The following is a 20,522-nucleotide window of genomic DNA, read 5'->3' on the forward strand; positions in this document are numbered from 1 at the left end:
TCAGCCTTTTTGTTTAGCTGTCGATGCCAGCGATACCGGAGCGGGAGCTGTTCTCCTACAGAGAAGTCCGGACGGAATAGAACATCCAGTTTGTTATTTTTCAAAAAAATTCAATGTCCATCAGCGAGTTTACTCTGTTGTGGAAAAGGAGACGCTTGCTCTTGTTTTGGCCATCCAACATTTTGAAATCTATCAGGGATCATCTGCAAGTCTAATCGTCGTTTATACGGACCATAATCCTTTGGTGTTTTTACACAGAATGAAGGATCGTAATCAGAGGTTAATGCGGTGGAGTCTCTTCTTGCAACCATTTTCCCTTGACATTAAACACATTCGGGGCAGTGAAAATGTCATCGCTGATGCCCTATCTCGAGTATGAGGATGTATTTTGTTCTTTCTTTTTTTTCCCCTTTCTCCCTTCCCTTTCTATCCTGTTTTCTAGGGCCCAGGAAGCAGGAGTTAGGAGCCAAGTGGAGTGGGATCAATCATGGAGAATTTGTTTTTGTTGTTGTTTTTTTTTTCTCTTTTGCATTCCGGAGAGGAATACATTTTGTGGGGGAGGTGTTACGCCTGCCTGTTTACCCCTACTGGCTCTGCCACACAGTGCAGACGTTAGTTGGGCAACAGGTGTATTCAATCCCTAATTAACTCCTCATAGGGGTTAGTATAAAGACCTGTGACTTGGTGTGAGAGCTCTCTCATCTCTCACATCTCTCACTCCTCTCACTCCTCTCTCACATTATTTCTTTAGTATTGTTGGTTTCCCATATTTATTTTTAGTGCCAGATATTGTTTATTTAGTAACCACGCGCGTGTTTTTCCCCCTCCCCTAGACGTCGGTTTTCTTTTTTTTTTTGATTATTTAATATTTGTTTTGCTTGGTTAATAATAAATTGGTTTATTGTTAAAACATTTGTTGTTTGCCTCGTTTATGTTGCGGTATATGAGCCAGCCGTAACATTGTTCGATTGAGTATTTTAACTTTACAGTAACTTTCAAACTAGTTTCTTTCATGCAATACATTTTCATTACTATCAATGTAAACTTCTGTAACCTTTTCTCTATTTCATTTAAATAGCATTAAAACTCTTGCATAATAACTTTCCTCAAGTCTTTATTAAATGGGACCAAATCCTGTAGAATCTGCTACACTCCTGAATGATTCTCTGCTGTGTGTGTGTGTGTGTGTGTGTGTGTGTGTGTGTGTGTGTGTGTGTGTGTGTGTGTGTGTGTGTGTGTGGCTGAGCAGACACTCACAATGGCAGACGAACAGCACGTCATTTACTCCACACTTCTCACACACCGAAGAGTTCATGAAAACAACACACTCTTTTTAATGAATGTCTCTAGATAAGCACAACATTGTCAAAATGATTGATTTATACGTACATATAAACAGAATATACTTAATGAACCACCCTAAACAGAAACTAAATCCCTGTTTTCACTTAATTCGCTATCATGTTTAAATTTAATATCCTTTATCAACTCAAGGTGTGTGTTGTTGTGAAGCCGTGACTCAGGGTGTGTGTGTGTTGTTGTGAAGCTGTGACTCAGGGTGTGTGTTGTTGTGAAGCTGTGACTCAGGGTGTGTGTTGTTGTGAAGCTGTTGCTCAGGGTGTGTGTTTAGCAATGGTTGCGTACGTCACGTCCACAGGAGCCGGAGCCGGAGTTCTGGAGCGCTGGATGAACCGTAGACTGGAGTACTGGACCGGAACTGCCTGGAGAACAACAACAATCAATGCTCATCTTACTCTTACAGCAGTCGAGCACAAGCTACCCAGACAAACATCACAAGACTATATCCCAGAATGCCCCAAACTCAAACTCACCTGTAAATGCGAGTTCTCCTTCACACAGCTGATGCACAAGACCACAGAACAGTCTGAAAGAGAAGCACTCGACTAAAGTCATGTATTAGGTGGAATCCCCTTCAAATAAGTTTTGTTTCATGAAGTTTATCTCACCTTTTCTGAAACAGAGCACACAAGTGCAGAAAAAACCGCAGCACACACACGCAGCAAACACACACACACACACACTGATCCAGAGCGCAGGACAGCCCACATCTGATGCGGCGTCTGTAACGACAAAACCACATGATCAACAGCAGTGGAAACTACAGCAGATTCACTGGAACACACTAATGAAGGAGAAGAGCTGCTCCGCGCGCGCGCGCGCGCGCACACACACACACACACACACAGATATAATCATTTAGAGACTGTCTGTTCCCCAAAAAAAACAAAAAACTTCAAAACCCATATAAGGGTAAAAATTTGATGTTCAACAAATAAAAAAACAGATAAATACAGATGAACAAATGATAAAGCTTGGGTTGCTGAATATTAGATCCCTTTCTTCAAAAGCACTTATTTTGAAGTGTTGGTGCTTAATGTAAAAATACATAGTGTAAATGATGAATCCCGCTTGAGAGTTGTGCTGGCTACTGTATAAAGGCCACCAGGGCACCATACAGACTTCTGCAGACTTATATATCTATATATCTGCTGACTTTCTATCAGAGTTATTAACGGCTGCAGATAAAGTCCTAATAGTTGGTGATTTTAATGTAGATAATGAAAAAGATGCATTGAGATTGGCATTTAAAGACTTTATAACTCAATTGGAGTTAGACAACATGTGTCAGGACCCACTCATTGTCGTAATCATACTCTAGATCTAATATTATCACATGGAATAGATGTTGATGCCGTTGAAATTCTTCAGCAGAGCGATGACATCTCAGATCACTATCTAGTCTTTCATGCAAACTTCACTTAGCCAAAGCAGCAAAGCCGACTCTGTGTTATAAATATGTTAGACCTATAACTTCAGCCACAAAAGATTGCTTTATCAATAATTTTCCTGTTTTAGTTTCATCATCTCAGCAACCCGGATAGCTTAGAAGAACTCGATATCGTGACAGAAACTTTTAACTATCTCGTTGCTCAATGCTCTACTGGGTGGTTGCCCTGCACGCTTAATAAACAAACTTCAGCTAGTCCAAAACGCAGCCGCTCGAGTTCTCACCAGAACCAGGAAGTATGACCATATAGCCCGGTTCTGTCAACCCTGCATTGGCTACCTATTAAACATCGTATATTTTTTTAAATATTGCTGATTACTTACTAAGCACTAAATGGGTTAGCTCCAGTACTTGAGCGAGCTCTTAACGCATTATAGTCTATAATGATACCGTGTATCGGTGTGATCTTCACTGACCTGTGAGTGTGAGTCTTACTGCGGTCCCGAAGTGCATGTTCTTCAGACTGGTTCCAGTAGAGCAGAAGTACAGGCCGAGATCCTCATCTCTGACGCTGAAGATCCTCAGACTCACAGACTCCAGTCGCCCATGGGCCTGAAGCTCAAACTGGCTTCGCTCCATGTTGTGTTCGACTATAAACTCATCTCTCTTCAGGACTCCTCTACTTGCAGACAGCAGTAAAGCCATGTTCTCCCCGGGGCCGAGCCGGAACCAGGCCAGGACAGTGCTGGAGTTACTGTGAGAGTCACAGGGCAGAGAGACGTTCTGCTGGAGCCGGACACTCATGTTCACCGCAGGAACACACACCACACACACCACAGCGAGGCCTGGGGTCAACAACACACAACACACATCAGATCTCCAGCAAGAAGTGTCAGTCATTATAAAGCAACTAGTTTACTCACCAACAAACAGAATCACTCTGAAGATCATCATTCAGTCAGATGGAGTTTGACTCTGAGGGTCTCACTTATGAACACTCATGTTCAACACTCATGTTCAAGATGGGCCAGGCTCACCCTCAGAAGCCACAAAGGGAGCACACACACACACACACACACACACACACACACACACAGGCCTGGTGCTGCTGAGAAGGGGAAAAATTTGTTTCAACAACACACTTAAGTTTCGATTTAGAGGGAAAGGAAACTACAGCCCCGTCCACAGACTGCATGAGGAGGAGAGGTTTGGTGAACACACACATACACACAAACACACACAAACACACACACGCATGCACGCACACAGACACAAACAGACACACTCACACACACCAACATCCCATGCTTTCGTGTTTATATCTGGAACTTCTCCCTGAGGAATGAGCCATGATCTGTGAATCTGTGCAGGAACAGGAGCGAGAGCAGACCAGAGCAAGTTTTGGTTTCATGTCTGATGTCAGGAGCGCTGAAGGTGGGATTCTGAAACTGAGCTTTTCATTTCACGCCCTTCCTCCAGTTCCTGTGCTCATCGTCAGCCGGCAGAAAACATTCACACAACGTGCCTTCACAGTGATCAGGGTCTCATTTATACCCGTGGCCCGAAACAGGCCTAAAGCCGTACAAAGCAGGCCTAGCCGTATGAAACAGGTCTAGAACCGTACGAAACAGGCCTAGCCGTACGAAACAGGCCTAGAGCCATACGAAACAGGCCTAGCCGTACGAAACAGGTCTAGAGCCGTATGAAACAGGCCTAGAGCCATACGAAACAGGCCTAGCCGTGCGAAACAGGCCTAGAGCCATACGAAACAGGCCTAGAGCCATACGAAAAAGGCCTAGCCGTACGAAACAGGCCTAGAGTCGGACAAAACAGGCCTAGAGCTGCACGAAACAGGCCTAGCCGTACGAAACAGGCCTAGCCGTACGAAATAGGTCTAGAGCCGTACGAAACAGGCCTAGAGCCGTACAATACAGGCCTAGCCGTGCGAAATAGGCCTAGAGCCATACGAAACAGGCCTAGAGCCATACGAAAAAGGCCTAGCCGTACGAAACAGGCCTAGAGTCGGACAAAACAGGCCTAGAGCCGTACGAAACAGGCCTAGCCGTACAAAACAGGCCTAGAGACGTCCGAAACAGAACTAGAGCTGTACGAAACAGGCTTAGAGCTGCATGAAACAGGTCCAGAGCCGTATGAAAAAGGCCTAGCTATACAAAGCAGGCCTAGAGTCGTACGAAACAGGCCTAGAGCCATATGAAAAAGGGCTAGCTGTACAAAACAGGCCTAGCCGTAAAAAAACAGGCCTAGCTGTACGAAACAGGCCTAGCCGTATGAAACTAGAGCCGTTTGATTTTTCACTTTGAAAAATCAAAAGTGCACAGCCCTTTACAGTAAACAGTACAGGCCTAGTAACATTTCATAACTTTGATAATCAAAAATAATCTTTGCATTAATGAAACATAATAATTAGGGCCCGAGCACTAACAGTGCGAGGACCCTTTTGAAACTGTTAGGGTTATTTTTTTTTTTCTTTTTTAGGGCCCGAGCATTAACAGTGCGAGGACCCTCTTGAAACTGTTAGGGTTATTTTTTTTCTTTTTAGGGCCCGGGCACTAACAGTGCGAGGACCCTTTTGAAACTGTTAGGGTTATTAGGGCCCGAGCACTAACAGTGCGAGGACCCTATTGAAACTGTTAGGGTTATTTTTAGGGCCCGAGCACTAACAGTGCGAGGACCCTATTGAAACTGTTAGGGTTATTAGGGCCCGAGCACTAAAAGTGCGAGGACCCTATTGAAACTGTTAGGGTTATTTAGGGCCCGAGCACTAACAGTGCGAGGACCCTATTGAAACTGTTAGGATTATTTTTTTATTTTTTTAGGGCCCGAGCACTAACAGTGCAAGGACCCTATTGAAACTGTTAGGATTATTTATTTATTTTTTTTATTTTTTATTTTTTCTGCAAAGTAAGCGCCATTTTCAGGAAATTTTCGCCATTTTTGAAAAATTTCGTATTTTGTGGGTTTCGCGGATGGGCGTGGCAAAATGGCCTAGAGCCACCTAGAAAATTGCTAAAAATTAGCCCCTCGTCCACGTTCAACCTACAAGCACGAAATTTGGTGGGGATGTGTATCATATCAAGACGCACAAAAAAGCCTCAGGAACCCATACCCTAAACTCAACAGGAAGTCAGCCATTTCTAATTTTACTGCCATTTTTGGATGATTTACTCATTACGTACTTTAACAAACTCCTAGGGATTTAGTCGGATCGACTACAAATTTCTGCTGTGCCTTCTAAAGGCATTGACGATGTAAAGTTGTGCTATCTGCACGTTTTCGTCGATGGGTGTGTCCGTGGCGTCGATGATTCGCCATGAAAGAGGGAGTTGTAGTAACTTGGCTGTAAATGCCCAGATCTGCACCAAATTTTACACATTTGACAAGAGTCCCGCTCTGAACAAATCTACATGCCGATATTCACCCTAAGTCATAGCGCCACCTGCTGGCAACAGGAAGTGACATTTAACAAAGCAGCCCCCGCCGCATGTTTGACCGGAATGTACGAAATTTCTGTGGTACATCTACCATGGCCAGACGCACAGAAAAGTCTCTTGGAGTGATGCCTTAAACTCAACAGGAAGTCAGCCATTTCTAATTTTACCGCCATTTTTGGATGATTTACTCATTACGTACTTTAACTAACTCCTCATAGGGATTTAGTCGGATCGACTTCAAATTTCTGCTGTGCCTTCTAAAGGCATTGACGATGTAAAGTTGTGCTCTCTGCCCGTTTTCATCGATGGGCATGTCCGTGGCCTCGATGATTCGCCATGAAACAGGAAGTTGTAGTAACTTGGCTGTAAATGCCCAGATCTGCACGAAATTTTACACATTTGACAAGAGTCCCTCCCTGAACAAATCTACATGCCGATATTCACCCACAGTCATAGTGCCACCTAGTGGCAACAGGAAGTGACCTTTAACGAAGCAGCCCCCGCCGCACGTTTGACCGACATGTACGCAATTTCTGTGGTACATCTACCATGTCCAGACGCACAGAAAAGTCTCTTGGAGCGATGCCCTAAACTCAACAGGAAGTCAGCCATTTCTATTTTTACCACCATTTTTGGATGATTTACTCATTACGTACTTTAACGAACTCCTCCTAGGGATTTAGTCGGACCAACTTCACATTTCTGCTGTGCCTTCTAAAGGCATTGACGATGTAAAGTTGTGCTATCTGCGCATTTTCGTCAATGGGCGTGTCCGTGGCGTTGATAATTCGCCATGAAACAGGAAGTTGTAGTAACTTGGCTGTAAATGCCCATTTCTGCACCAAATTTTACACATTTGACAAGAGTCCCGCCCTGAACAAATCTACATGCCCACATTCACCCACAGTCATAGCGCGACCTAGTGGCAACAGGAAGTATGCTTTAACGAAGCAGCCCCCACCACGTTTGACCGACATGTACGAAATTTATGTGGTGCATCTACCATGTCCAGACGCACAGAAAAGTCTCTTACAGCGATGCCCTAAAGTCAACAGGAAGTCGGCCATTTATAATTTTACCGCCATTTTTGGATGATTTACTCATTACGTATTTTAACTAACTCCTACAAGGGATTTAGTCGGATTGACTTCACATTTCTGCTGTGCCTTCTAAAGGCATTGACGATGTAAAGTTGTGCTATCTGCGCGTTTTTGTCGATGGGCGTGTCGATGGCGTCGATGATTCGCCATGAAACAGGAAGTTGTTGTAACTTCAGTGTACATTCTCAGACCTGCGCAAAATTTTATACGTTATACAACTGTCCTGCCCTGAACATATGTACATGCCAAAATTAGACCACAGTCATAGCGCCACCTTCTAGCAACAGGAAATGACCATTTTTAATCAACTTCAAATTTCTGCTGTGCCTTCTAAAGGCATTGATGATGTAAAGTTGTGCTATCTGCGCGTTTTCGTCGATGGGTGTGTCCGTAGCGTCGCAGATTCGCCATGAAACAGGAAGTTGTAGTAACTTGGCTGCAAATGCCCAGATCTGCACAAAATGTTACACATTTGACAAGAATCCCGCCCTGAACACATGTAGATGCCGAAATTAGTCCCCAGTCATAGCGCCACCTGCTGGCAACAGGAAGTTACCTTTAACGAAGCAGCCCCCGCCGCACATTTGACCTACATATGCGGAATATGCAACGTGGCTGCCTCACACCCCGACGTGCTACAGGTGCGAGGGCCCGCCCATCGCTGCTTGCAGCTTTAATTAGGGCCCGAGCACTAACAGTGTGAGGACCCTATTGAAACTGTTAGGGTTATTAGGGCCCGAGCACTAACAGTGCGAGGACCCTATTGAAACTGTTAGGGTTATTAGGGCCCGAGCACTAACAGTGCGAGGACCCTATTGAAACTGTTAGGGTTATTTTTTTTAAGGGCCCGACCCTATTGAAACTGTTAGGATTATTATTATTTTTTTTTTCTTTTTTCTTTTTTCTGCAAAGCCATTTTCGGGGCCGCAACATGCTCAAAAACTCACCAAATTTGGCACGCATGTCAGGACTGGTGAAAAATTTAGTATTTTGTGGGTTTCGCGGATGGGCGTGGCAAAATGGCTCCCTAGCGCCACCTAGAAAATTGCAAAAAATTAGCCCCTCGTCCACGTTCAACCTACAAGCACGATATTTGGTGGGGACGTGTATCATTTTTAAGATGCACAAAAAAGCCTCAAGAACCCATACCCTAAACTCAACAGGAAGTCGGCCATTTTGTATTTGGCGCCCATTTTCGGACGATTTACACACTCCGTACTTTAACGAGCTCCTCCTAGGGATTTAGTCGGATCGACTTCAAATTTCTGCTGTACCTTCTAAAGGCATTGAAGATGTAAAGTTGTGCTATCTGCACGTTTTCGTCGATGGGCGTGTCCGTGGCGTCGATGATTCGCCATGAAACAGGAAGTTGTAGTAACTTGGCTGTAAATGCCCAGATCTGCACGAAATTTTACACATTTGACAAGAGTCCCGCCCTGAACAAATCTACATGCTGACATTCACCCACAGTAATAGCGCCACCTGCTGGCAACAGGAAGTGACCTTTAACGAAGCAGCCCCCGTCGCATGTTTGACCGACATGTACGAAATTTTCTGTGGCACGTACATCTACCATGTCCAGACTCTCTGAAAAGTCTCTTGGAGCGATGCCCTAAACTCAACAGGAAGTCGGCCATTTTGAATTTTACCGCCTTTTTTGGATGATTTACTCATTACCTACTTTAATAGACTGATCATAGTTCATCACATGTTATATCCTGTGTTGATTTTGGAGGGGCAAAATGATAAGATTAAGAATATGTAGGATTCATATTCATAACCATGACATAATGACACCTTTATAATCACGCATGTCATTAATATTAAGGTGGTTTTATCATGCATGTATAACAGCTGTCACTAAGTGTTATTTGCTCAATTATGGTATTTTTAATGCGAATATGACAGTTTGAGATGTCTTTGTCATGACAACTTGACATAAACCAATAGGCCTACATCATAACCTGTCAGTGCCAAGTGTGTCTCACTCACAATGTCATATTTGCAATTTTGCATTAAAAAATTAATAATTGAGCGAATGACACTTAATGACAGTTGTCATAAACCCTCCTTCACAATAATGATGTCATGTCAGTCTTATGCACACCCCTTCGAGTAAAGTGTTACCATTCTTTTTTTTAATTATTTTAATAGTTCACCCCAAAATGAGAATTCTGTCATTCATGCTCATGTTTGGCCCTGTTATGCAATAATTTAACAAATTATGTTTTACAAGCAAATTACAGTTATATCTGAAAAATATATTGTATGCTGCACTGTAGAGAAATAGCCACACACTTCAGACACCTTTAACATTTATTTGCTTTATTTTTGTGTATTAACTTTTAAATGGATGCAGAATACAAAGCTTAAAACAAAATCACATAACTTTGGCATAAAGTAGTATGATAGAGCTTAAAGCACTATGTCACAGGTCGAGGGGAGGAATGCTCGGATGACCAACCACCCCCCCTCTAACTGAGTCACCACCGTGAGGAGCCGACACCACAGGCACACAACAGAGGACCACGAAGACAGAGATAAGTTTCAAAGGAGTAACAATCTTTATTGAACATTATAGCAAAGAGCGCCAGTTGAGTTGAATAGACTCCACTCTCCCCCAGATATCCTTCAGCCACGGTCGAACGTGGATCAACCGCCACCGTGCCTCTCGGACGGCGATTTCGAGACTCCGCACACCAGCGGTAGGGCTGATCAGAGGCCTCACTCAGTTTGTTGCACTAGCTTTGAAACACATACTCTGAAACACATAGCTCCTCCAACAGTCAGATCCACATTCACTGTATCCTCTTCAAGCGAAAGTAGTTCATAAAAAGAACTCAAATGGGCGATCTCCACACCACAGCGATTTTCCAGAGAAAGCTTGTATCCAGCACGAGCACTTCAAAACTCCCCTTTCCCCACACGCACCGTCCAGCGTGCGCCGAGCGCCCCCCTTGCTCTTCACCGGGCGTCTCTCCCTTTCTCTTGTTCCTCCCCAGTCTGCAGTAGCGGAGTGGCAATCGGGAGAGTCGGGAGTTTTCCCGGTGGGCCGGTAGTGTTACGAGGCCGCGAGGGCCGGCCCGGTCTGATAAAATGTATTTATTGGAAGTTCGCCATGGCCCAAGCTAAGGGAAGAAAACAATTTTTTTTATTTTTTTTTACATTTTTTATAACGGAGCATATATTTTCACTAAATGCCTGTATTTAAAACAAAACGACACCCGTTACAGAACAACCTCAGTGGCGCAGGTCGTAGGGCGTTAAGTGTTTGAATGCAGCTTTTTGATGCGCTGCTGAACAAGTGTCATAACACCTCTGGAACCGTAGTGTACCCAGGTGAAAAGGAAATATATTTAAATTGTACTTATTTTGATATACTTAATGTATTTTAAGTATACCGTATTAAATATGTATTAAATGTGCTAAATTGAAACAACTTCAAGTATATTAAGTGTACTTTAATATGTATTTAAGTTCAATTTTAAGGTAATAGTAATATATTTTATTATACTAAATTGTGCTAAAATGGAACCATTTTAAGTACATTTAATGTAATATAATAGCACTTATTTAAAGTGTATTTAAATACACTTTAAATAGACTTTAGAAATACAGCATTAGTATATTTTTAGCTTCACATTAATGCGTTCTAAGTATATTTTAAATATAATTTCAGCTTATTAATAATGTATTAGTAGAACACTATAGGACCCACTATTAACATATTAAAAATATATTTTTCCAAAAACCATTTAATATAAAAATTATATATTTTAATGTATTAAAAATACATTTAAACATTTGAATTCAACAAAACCCAGTAAAAAAATATTTCTACAAAACACACAAACACTCTTTGAAAGATAAACTTTAATGCACTACATCAGTAAAGCATTATGGAAACTAAACAAAATACATTAACATAAAATGCATTGATTTGCAGAGGTATTAAACAGAACAAAAATAAATAAATAAATAAACTAACTGAAAGGAGTAGTTCACTTTTGAAAAAACTTTTGGTGATAATTTACTCACCCCCATGTCTTCCAAGATGTCCATGTCTTTCTTTCTTCAGTCGAAAAGAAATTAAGGTTTTTGATGAAAACATTCCAGGATTTTCTCCATATAATGGACTTCACTGGGAACCAAACGGTTCAGGGTCCAATGGCTAACAGTCAATTTGTTGTGAAAGCATGAGAATTGGCTCAATTGCGAGAGTCTTGTCCTGAATGCTTGAGAGTTGGCAGCCCTGACAAATCTTTTTTCGAGTCAATTCATTCATTTTGTTCATTGAATGAACCTAATGACTCGGAAAAAGATTTGTTAATTTTGATGAACGAGTTCAAATAGGAGAGTCATGAACATGCATAACAGAACAGAGCAAGGCGACCATTTGAGCTTATAAAACTTAAACTTGTTTTTTTTTTTTTTTTTAAATGACCGATCGTTTCGCTTGATAAGACCCTTATTCATCGTCTGGAATCGTTTAAAGCCCTTTGAACAGTTTGCACAGAAACTGTCTTTTGGACCTTGAACCGTTTGGTCCCCAATGAAGTCCATTATATGGAGAAAATCCTGGAATGTTTTCATCAAAAACCTTAATTTCTTTTCAACTGAAGAAAGAATGACATGGATATCTTGGCATGGGGGTGAGTAAGCTATCAGCAAAAGGTTTTTTTTTTTTTTAAAGTGAACTAATCCTTTAAGTCAAACAAAGTGAAATACAATAGCAAAAAGTAAAGTGGCCAAATCTTGAGTAAAAAGAGAAGTTCGTGACTTTTTCAGTCTGCCATAGACTCTTTTGGGGACATCAGAACCACTGAGGGAAATCAGGAAAGAATAAAAAAAACAAGCATTAGTATAAACTTGTTCATTTATAATTCTAATAAAAAGCTGTCACTTTGTTACTTAATTCAGAACACTTAATGCACAAAAAGTCAGATATAATTATTATAACAAATAGGATTTTTCTTTATCATAAAGAATTTTCTAACCATTTCTGAGGTTTCAGGAAGGCACAGCTCAGATGATCTTGGGCTTGAGCTGAATGAACCTCGTTTCATGGACTCCAGGGCCTCTTTGAGAGATGATAGTATCTCTGGAAGCTCTACAAAAAAAAATCAAGTTGCATGTTATACAAAGTTAGGGCAGAACAAACACTAGTTTGTGTTCTTCATATATAATTTGTCTTTTGTTTAAATGGTGAAACATATTTAATGAACCATTACTGTAACTTCCACGCTATTATTAATTATTCATTATTAATAAAGACAGAACATTCTATTGAAAGTTACAAGTTGGTGACAGCTGATAACGACTTGATTAAATGTAAAAAAGCTGAATACCACACATAAAATCATATAAATCAGTCCCTCGAGAAAAACACGATTATGTGATTGCATAATTCAATGCATAATCAGGCAAAATACATATTCATTTTTCAAATACGTGTTAATATATAATAGGTCACTTAGCTACTTAGCTGCTACATGACACACTATTGCCTTTTTTTGTTGTTTTTCACCAACAAAAATTACAAATCAAGAGGATCAACTACTACTTACTCGACTTGACCTCATCTACTCACGGTTAGGTTTAATAAAAAAATGTCTTTGCAATGTGCAAATTCCTTGGCTAGGCTAAATATTAAATATAAAATCTCTCATTTCATTATTTAACATCATTTTATTTCTCAGTGCAAGATATTTAATAATTGGTTTTGTGAAAGCTTATAGTTGGTGATTACAACTTAATTTATTTATCGAATTGACATGAAAACTGACAGCCTACTAATAATTAATTAGATTTTACTATGAATTAAATATCACAAATGTGTAAGTTTTTTTAGAGTTTAAAATATATTATTATATTTAAAACACAAGAAGTTACTTAGGGACAATCAAGCCTGTTGTGTAATCACCATTAATAACCTTTTTTTCTGCAAACACAGTGTGCAATGTTTCTATAGTTGTTTTCACTGTCTAACGTTAGATCTATAACATTAAGTTGATAGACGTCAATGGATAAACGTTAACTCGCTTTAGTGTCAAATCAACAGAAACGCCAGTAATCCACAGAACATCGTCATCAACTTCTGAAAATATTTTAAACTAAACCCAAAGTGAGAATAAAGCCAATTATACGAATCACTTAAACTAATAAACTTACCACCAAGAAGTAAGATCTTTTCTGGCAGTATCTTGCTCTGTCCATGTCGTGGCGGCGTACCTCTGCGTTGTCCTCTTCACTGCTAAATTGTTCGCGGGAGCTGACGACCTGGTAATCTGCTCTTAATATTAGATCGGTGCTATCCACATTCACTAGGTCCGAGTCAGTGAAATAACAAAGCAAAATTTGGAAAATACATGATTTCTGTTGAAATATCCGAAGCTATAATGGAATACCACAGACAGTCAGTATCCGTTGTCCGCGCCCCGCCCAACATGTAAATTCAAATGGCAGTGTGTGATTGGACAATTGCCGGTGTTGTGCCTAATTTCGACCCCCTGCCAAATTATTACCCCCCTCGTTGAAGTCAGTACCTGATTGCCTAATCCCAACCCCGCCCCTAATCTTAACCCCTCCCCCACAACTAATCCTAAACCTACCAATACTAGGGGGGTAATAATTTGGCGGGGGTCGAAATTCGGCACAACACCGGCAAGCTTGTTTTGAAAAGATTAGCTCTGATTGGTCCAAATGAATGCAACTGGAAATACTAACTAACTAACGGCCACAAAAAAAAGAAACAACTCTGTTAATATAAACATAACATGCTTTATAAACAGGTTTTTTTATTCATTTTGGCTAAACAAATGTAAGAGTCAAGCTTTAACAAATTTATTTAGTTTTTCTAGTATGTACCTGATCTTTTATGTTGATGTGTGCAAGTACTGGTATTCACTTGTTTTGTGGAAAAGACTATTTGATTAATTAATGCAGAAGTATAGAAGTGCATTACTTGTAATTTTTAAACTTTATATATATATATATATATATATTTATATATATATATATATATATATATATATATATATGTCTCATTTGTTTTTCACAATATTTTTTTAAAGCAGGGCTGAAGCACATGCTACAGTATAACATAAATTTTAAAAATATATTGCTCTAGTCCTATACAAGGTTAAATAAGTTATAAGGTTACAAATCGCTATACACACAAAGTAAACACAAAAAATACTTTAATTTAGTAACAAGTATGCTTTCTGTAAATACACTTAAATTTCACTAAAACTATGTTTGTTTTTAGCATATTTCTAAAAGTGTAATTAAGTGTATATTTATTTGCATTGCGTTTCTAGTAAAACATTTTTAAATACAATTAAAATATGTTTGTATTTATAGCATATTTCTTAAAAATGTAATTAAATACCAATGTACTTCTAGTACACTTTTTAGAAACATATTTAAAGCATGATTGTCATTAGCATATTTATTAAAAATATAATTAAGAATACATTTATTACCAATGTACTAATAATATACTTTTTTAGAAATACATTAAAAGTATGCTTTTCTATAGTGTATTTCTTAAAAGTGTATTTAAACATATATTTATTACCAATGTAGTTCTAATATACTTTTTAGAAATACATTTAAAGTATAATTATCATTAGCATATTTATTAAAAATATAATAAAGCATACATTTATTACCAATATATTACTAATATACTTTTTATAAATACATTAAAAGTATGCTTTTCTATAGTATATTTCTTAAAAGTGTAATTAAATATATATTTAATACCAATGTACTTCTAGTATACTTTTTAGAAATATACTAAAATGCAATAAAATAAATTTTTAGTACACTTTAAATAAGCATGTTGTAAATACAAATGTATTATAAACACACTATTTGTATTTCAAATATATTTTTAATACATTTAATACAACGTCTTTTTCACCTGGGTAGTGTTGCACCCAATACGTTCCCCTAGGAAACTCGGGACTCTCAAGAAGGTTCCGTTTACTGAGCGATTTTGTCACCCGTGACAACTACCAAAAGGAAAAGTATTAAAACATTTGGTAACACTTTAAAATAATGGTCGGTAGTTAACAAGTAGCTATGCAGGAAGTAATAGGTAGTACTGCATTAACACCTAACTTAATACTATTAACTAATATGGAAGCAATATTAACTAAGCAGTAAGTAATAGGTAATTTAGTACAAAGGTAGTTCCTTGGTAGGTATTTGATCGTTACTAAAGAAATATATCCTCATTGAGAACTACTTGTGAACTAAGAATTAATAACCAATTAATTACTAATCACAAAAGTAACATGTCTAAAAAGTGAACAATTGTGGGGGTTTTATACTCTTAACATGGATCATAACATTTCAGAAGCATGTGCCTCAAATGGGTTCTTTGTTGAAACCAGTTTATAGTTTATATATCCCCCCAAATACATTAGCTAGGTTGAGATTGTGACCACTACTCTTGCCAGGATGGACGCATGTTCTCTGTTTATTTAAAACTTAAACATAAAATAATCCTAATAAAGACAGTTTTTAAAAATAAAATAATTATGAAGTGATGCTGACACTCTCATGATTGGATTAGTTCACTATTATGAGCTCTATTGAATGTCAGTCACATATATCTCAGACTCCAAAGACCTATAACTTTGTTACAGTAGCTGCCTTAGGAGGACTTCTCTTTAGGACATGAATATAAACATTGATGTTCACTTGTCAAAAACAATTAGCATATTTAATGAACAGTTTTACAGTTTGTTAGAATATTAGTGCCTCACAGAACCTGTACAGTATGTTTCAAATATAAAATTAAATAATTTGTATTATTTGTGAAAAAAATGTTAACTCCTCAATAACTACTTAAGCGTTACCTTGTCATCCCGCAGGAACTACTAGTGATGTGGCCCATTATTTTAAAGTGAAAAACATGTTAACTCCTAACTAACTACAAACGTTACCTTGTCATGTTTACAAGGTAACGCTTGTAGTTAGTTAGGAGTTAACATGTTTTTCAAGGTAACGCTTGTCATGTTTACAAGGTAACGCTTGTAGTTAGTTAAGAGTTAACATGTTTTTCACTTTAAAATAATGGGCCACATCACTAGTAGTTCCTGCGGGATGACAAGGTAACGCTTAAGTAGTTATTGAGGAGTTAACATGTTTTTCACAAATGATACAAGTTATTTAATTTTATATTTGACACATACTGTACAGGTTCTGTGAGGCACTATTCTAACAAACACTGTAATCTGGTAGATGTGGTTTTGCGCTTATCGTAACATAAATGCAGCCAATTTCTTCATTAAATATGCTAATTGTTTTTGACAAGTGAACATCAATGTTTATATTCATGTCCTAAAGAGAAGTCCTCCTAAGGCAGCTACTGGAACATAAAGTTATAGGTCTTTGGAGTCTGAGATATATGTGACTGACATTCAATAGAGCTCATAATAGTGAACTAATCCAATCATGAGAGTGTCAGCATCACTTCCTAATTATTTTATTTTTAAAAACTGTCTTTATTAGGATTATTTTATGTTTAAGTTTTAAATAAACAGAGAACATGCGTCCATCCTGGCAAGAGTAGTGGTCACAATCTCAACCTAGCTAATGTATTTGGGGGGATATATAAACTATAAACTGGTTTCCACAAAGAACCCATTTGAGGCACATGCTTCTGAAATGTTATGACCATGTTAAGAGTATAAAACCCCCACAATTGTTCACTTTTTAGACATGTTACTTTTGTGATTAGTAATTAATTGGTTATTATTTCTTAGTTCACAAGTAGTTCTCAATGAGGATATATTTCTTTAGTAACAATCAAATACCTACCAAGGAACTACCTTTGTACTAAATTACCTTTACTGCTTAGTTAATATTGCTTCCATATTAGTTAATAGTATTAAGTTAGGTGTTAATGCAGTACTACCTATTACTTCCTGCATAGCTACTTGTTAAATACCGACCATTATTTTAAAGTGTTACCAAACATTTTTATTATGGTGTCACCACGGGGAAAGACAATTAACTTTAGCAGCTTCAGTAAGGTAACTTTCACAAGTTTCTAAAAAGATCTAAAGCAAGGGACTTTGATAATAGCAATCTCATTTGTAGGGCATCACTAAAATGATTCAATATGTTGTGTTTTTTTCAACGCATGTGTACAAGACGAGGCAAGGATACCCACCATCTCCAAGGATGTTTCACCGACGTCACGTTCTGGGCGGTAACCCGGATGCGCCATTTTGGAGGTACTCGGTGTAAACAACTGAATGGAGCACAATTGAGTATTGTGCGCTTTTGATACTTTAAGTGAATTATAGCCATGTCTAAACAACAGAAAAGCTCATCAAAACGTGTCCAAGATGCAAAGGCATATAGGGAAGGACTTGGGCCACAAGAAAAGGCGCGATATTTCGAGAAATTACGATTTATTGGCGGTGCAGATCCCTATGAGTTAGCTCCCTCTTCTTGGATCCATGACAACTCGGTGATTCTTCCTTCAGTTGCATATCCTGATATAGTCAACTACCTGGTTTTCTCGCCGAGTCCATACACAGCAGAAGACCTTAAATCCTACAAAGGTTTGGAGGCCTATAACCAGATGGTGTGTGGATGAGACGCAGTACCAAGTTATCAACGACCGTTGTGTTGTGAAGGCCAAAGTAAGTAATGCAATAACGTTTTTAATAAACCTTATCTTACCTGTATGATATCATTGCGATACTCAAAGTATAGCCAAGTGGCTCTCAATCTTTTTTCTTTTTTTTTTCATTTAAAATATCCCCAGTTTGCTATTTACACTGTACACTGTCTGAGTTAGTTTTATAGTATTTTATTCTTTCATATATAATGCACATGTACAATCTGACACCCCCAAAAAACACACTATTAGACCGAAAAAGAATAGGCTGAAGCCATCAAGCTTATGCTTACCCTTCAGTTAAAGACGCCTGGGGGCGTCAATTGTGAATCAGTGATGCAGATCTACCTGTTATTATTTATAACTATTTTGTTATTCTTAGAGTCTTATATTTGATTTTCTTGTCTTTTATTAAGGTACTCCATTCTCAATCAATCCGAGAAACACCCCTCGAACCCTGGATAATCGCTGAGAAGTCTGGTCGTATACTTGGAGCCCACTGCACATGTATGGCTGGCCTCGGAGAGACATGCACACATGTTGCTGCATTATTGTTTCTCATTGAAGAATCAGTGAAGTTGAGGGACTCAAAAACAGTGACGCAAGAAAAAGCATATTGGCTGTTGCCTACTGCACTGCCAAAGGTGGAATACAGAGAATGCCAGAAGATTGACTTCACTGTAAAAAAGAGATCTAAAGTAAAATAGTTGGCCAGATGAATTATGCTGCTCGTGGACAGTCACTTGAGGAACAAAGTGCTAGTGATTTTTCTAATGATACAGCACAACCCCCAACCAGGGATGATCTGTCATCTTTATTCAGTGCTCTTAGTGCAACTGGATCAAAGTCTGCTATTTTGTCCCTGATTGAACCTTACTCTGACAGTTTTGTCCCCAAAGTGATTGGAGAAAACTTCCCTCCTGTGTTAACTGAATTGCGAAAGGATGAAGCAGTTCACATGGACTACAGTGATCTATTGTCCATGTGCAAAGATGTTGACATTTCGGTATCAGAGGAGCAAGCAAAGGCAGTTGAGGCTGCTACAAGGGATCAAGCTTCCTCTAAACTGTGGTTTCGATTTCGTGCTGGTCGAATTACAGCATCTAAAATGAAAACTGCATGTTGCACTGATCCAAAACAACCATCACAAAGCTTCATCAAAAGTGTGTGCTATCCTGAGTCATACAAATTCACATCAAAAGCCACTACCTGGGGATGTAATCATGAGAAATTGGCACGTGACATGTTTATAGATGTACATAAGAAATCTCATGAAAATGTAAAAGTACATGAGACAGGTTTCTTCATAAATCCAAGTGTGCCATTCTTGGGTGCTTCTCCCGATGGCTTTGTTTCTTGTGATTGTTGTGGTGTCAGTGTAATTGAAGTGAAATGTCCATTCTGTGCGAAAAGTGCCAAGTTAGAGAATCTATCTTACTTGGAGAAGGACAGTGAAGGGAAACTGACACTTAACCGAAACCACCAGTATTTCTACCAGGTGCAAACTCAACTTGGGGTGTGCAAACTTGAATCTGCCTATTTTGTTGTTTGGACAGAAAAGGATTTGCATGTTGAGCAAATTTTATTTGATGAAGAGTTCTGGTGTATGATATGCCAGAAAAGCAAGAACATTTTTGACACGGCCATAATGCCAGAGTTAGTTGGCAAGTTTTACACAAGGCTTTCATCTACAATGGCCACTGTGTCCTCACAACCTGGAATATTTGCTCCAGCTGAATCACATGACTCTGATTGTGCTGCAAGTGCCAGTGACCAAGAAAAAACCTGGTGTTTGTGTGGCCAGGTTGAGTTTGGAAAGATGGTTCTATGTGATAATGCACAAAGTCATATTAAGTGGTTTCACTACTCGTGCATTAATGTTAAGATTGCGCCAAAGGGGAAAAAGGTATTGCCCACAGTGCCAAAAGCTAACCAAGTCTCTGCCAAAAAAAGGAAAGAAACCTCCAAAGTAATAAAACAAAAAATAAAACTTTTTTAGTTATCTACTGTGAAGTTTTGCACTTCATGCACTTTGTTTGAATGTAGGTTAAATTATATTTAATTCATTGAGAATTGTGCACCTTTTCTGTAATTGTGATAAGTTCTTTAAATATTTTTGCCATTTGTTTTTTAGTTGGTGATATTTTTGTAAAGGTATTCTGACAAAAAAAGTTATACTCAAGTTACATACAAAATTGTGTTTACAGTTAGTGTATTGCACTATATTACACTGTATAATTTATAGTAGTGTAAAGTTTATAAGTGTCCTGATAAAAGTGTTTTTTCTTTAATAAATCTGTGTTCTGATGATCGTGATATGCTGTGTGTTGTCATCCACAACAAAACAATAACAATGACTTAATGACTGTAAATTAACAATCATTTATACTGTAGATCATTTTAGGCTTAAAATAGACAAGTCCAGACATGGATTCATTCATTTATATTTTTTATTGGCAAAGTGCATATAAAAATATAATTTAGTCAAAATCAACTAGCCTACTGATGGACACAAGTTCACCAGAGCACAACAGACAAGTCCAATCTTATCTATGGTACAATACCCATCACTATCT

The 20,522-nt window shown here is 38.6% G+C and overlaps 1 protein-coding gene, 1 long non-coding RNA gene and 1 pseudogene across 3 annotated transcripts; 1 reads left to right on the forward strand and 2 right to left on the reverse strand.

Annotated features, from left to right (window-relative positions):
* Nucleotides 1-1,310: 1,310 nt before the first annotated feature.
* Nucleotides 1,311-4,194, reverse strand: LOC120464691 (uncharacterized). Its single transcript, XM_039654180.2, has 5 exons — nucleotides 3,673-4,194; nucleotides 3,226-3,594; nucleotides 1,968-2,081; nucleotides 1,833-1,885; nucleotides 1,311-1,721 (listed from the first exon to the last, which is right to left on the reverse strand). The coding sequence occupies exons 1-5, from the start codon at nucleotides 3,701-3,703 to the stop codon at nucleotides 1,614-1,616; spliced, it is 675 nt and encodes a 224-aa protein (XP_039510114.2). The 5' UTR covers nucleotides 3,704-4,194; the 3' UTR covers nucleotides 1,311-1,613.
* A 5,592-nt stretch (nucleotides 4,195-9,786) lies between these two features.
* On the forward strand, nucleotides 9,787-20,217 carry LOC120464762 (uncharacterized; annotated as a pseudogene). The gene is made up of 3 exons (XR_016147404.1): nucleotides 9,787-10,006; nucleotides 17,472-17,968; nucleotides 18,363-20,217. The product of XR_016147404.1 is annotated as an uncharacterized LOC120464762 (transcript).
* Nucleotides 11,156-13,737, reverse strand: LOC120462802 (uncharacterized). The gene is made up of 3 exons (XR_016147311.1): nucleotides 13,473-13,737; nucleotides 12,299-12,411; nucleotides 11,156-12,123 (listed from the first exon to the last, which is right to left on the reverse strand). It is a non-coding gene; the product is annotated as an uncharacterized LOC120462802 (long non-coding RNA).
* Nucleotides 20,218-20,522: the final 305 nt, after the last annotated feature.

This window comes from Pimephales promelas, chromosome 18, assembly GCF_988280905.1.
Source record: "Pimephales promelas chromosome 18, fPimPro1.hap1.1, whole genome shotgun sequence".
In the NCBI taxonomy this organism is placed as follows: Eukaryota; Metazoa; Chordata; class Actinopteri; order Cypriniformes; family Leuciscidae; genus Pimephales; species Pimephales promelas.

Bases quoted from the DNA above. Each gene is read 5' to 3' on its own strand.
- LOC120464691 (XM_039654180.2), bottom strand. From the start codon at position 3,703: ATGATGATCTTCAGAGTGATTCTGTTTGTTG. The intron at 3,595-3,672 runs GTGAGTAAACTA...TGTTGACCCCAG, and splicing joins CAGAGTGATTCTGTTTGTTG to GCCTCGCTGTGGTGTGTGTG. The intron at 1,886-1,967 runs GTGAGATAAACT...CTTCTCTTTCAG, and splicing joins TGTGCTCTGTTTCAGAAAAG to ACTGTTCTGTGGTCTTGTGC.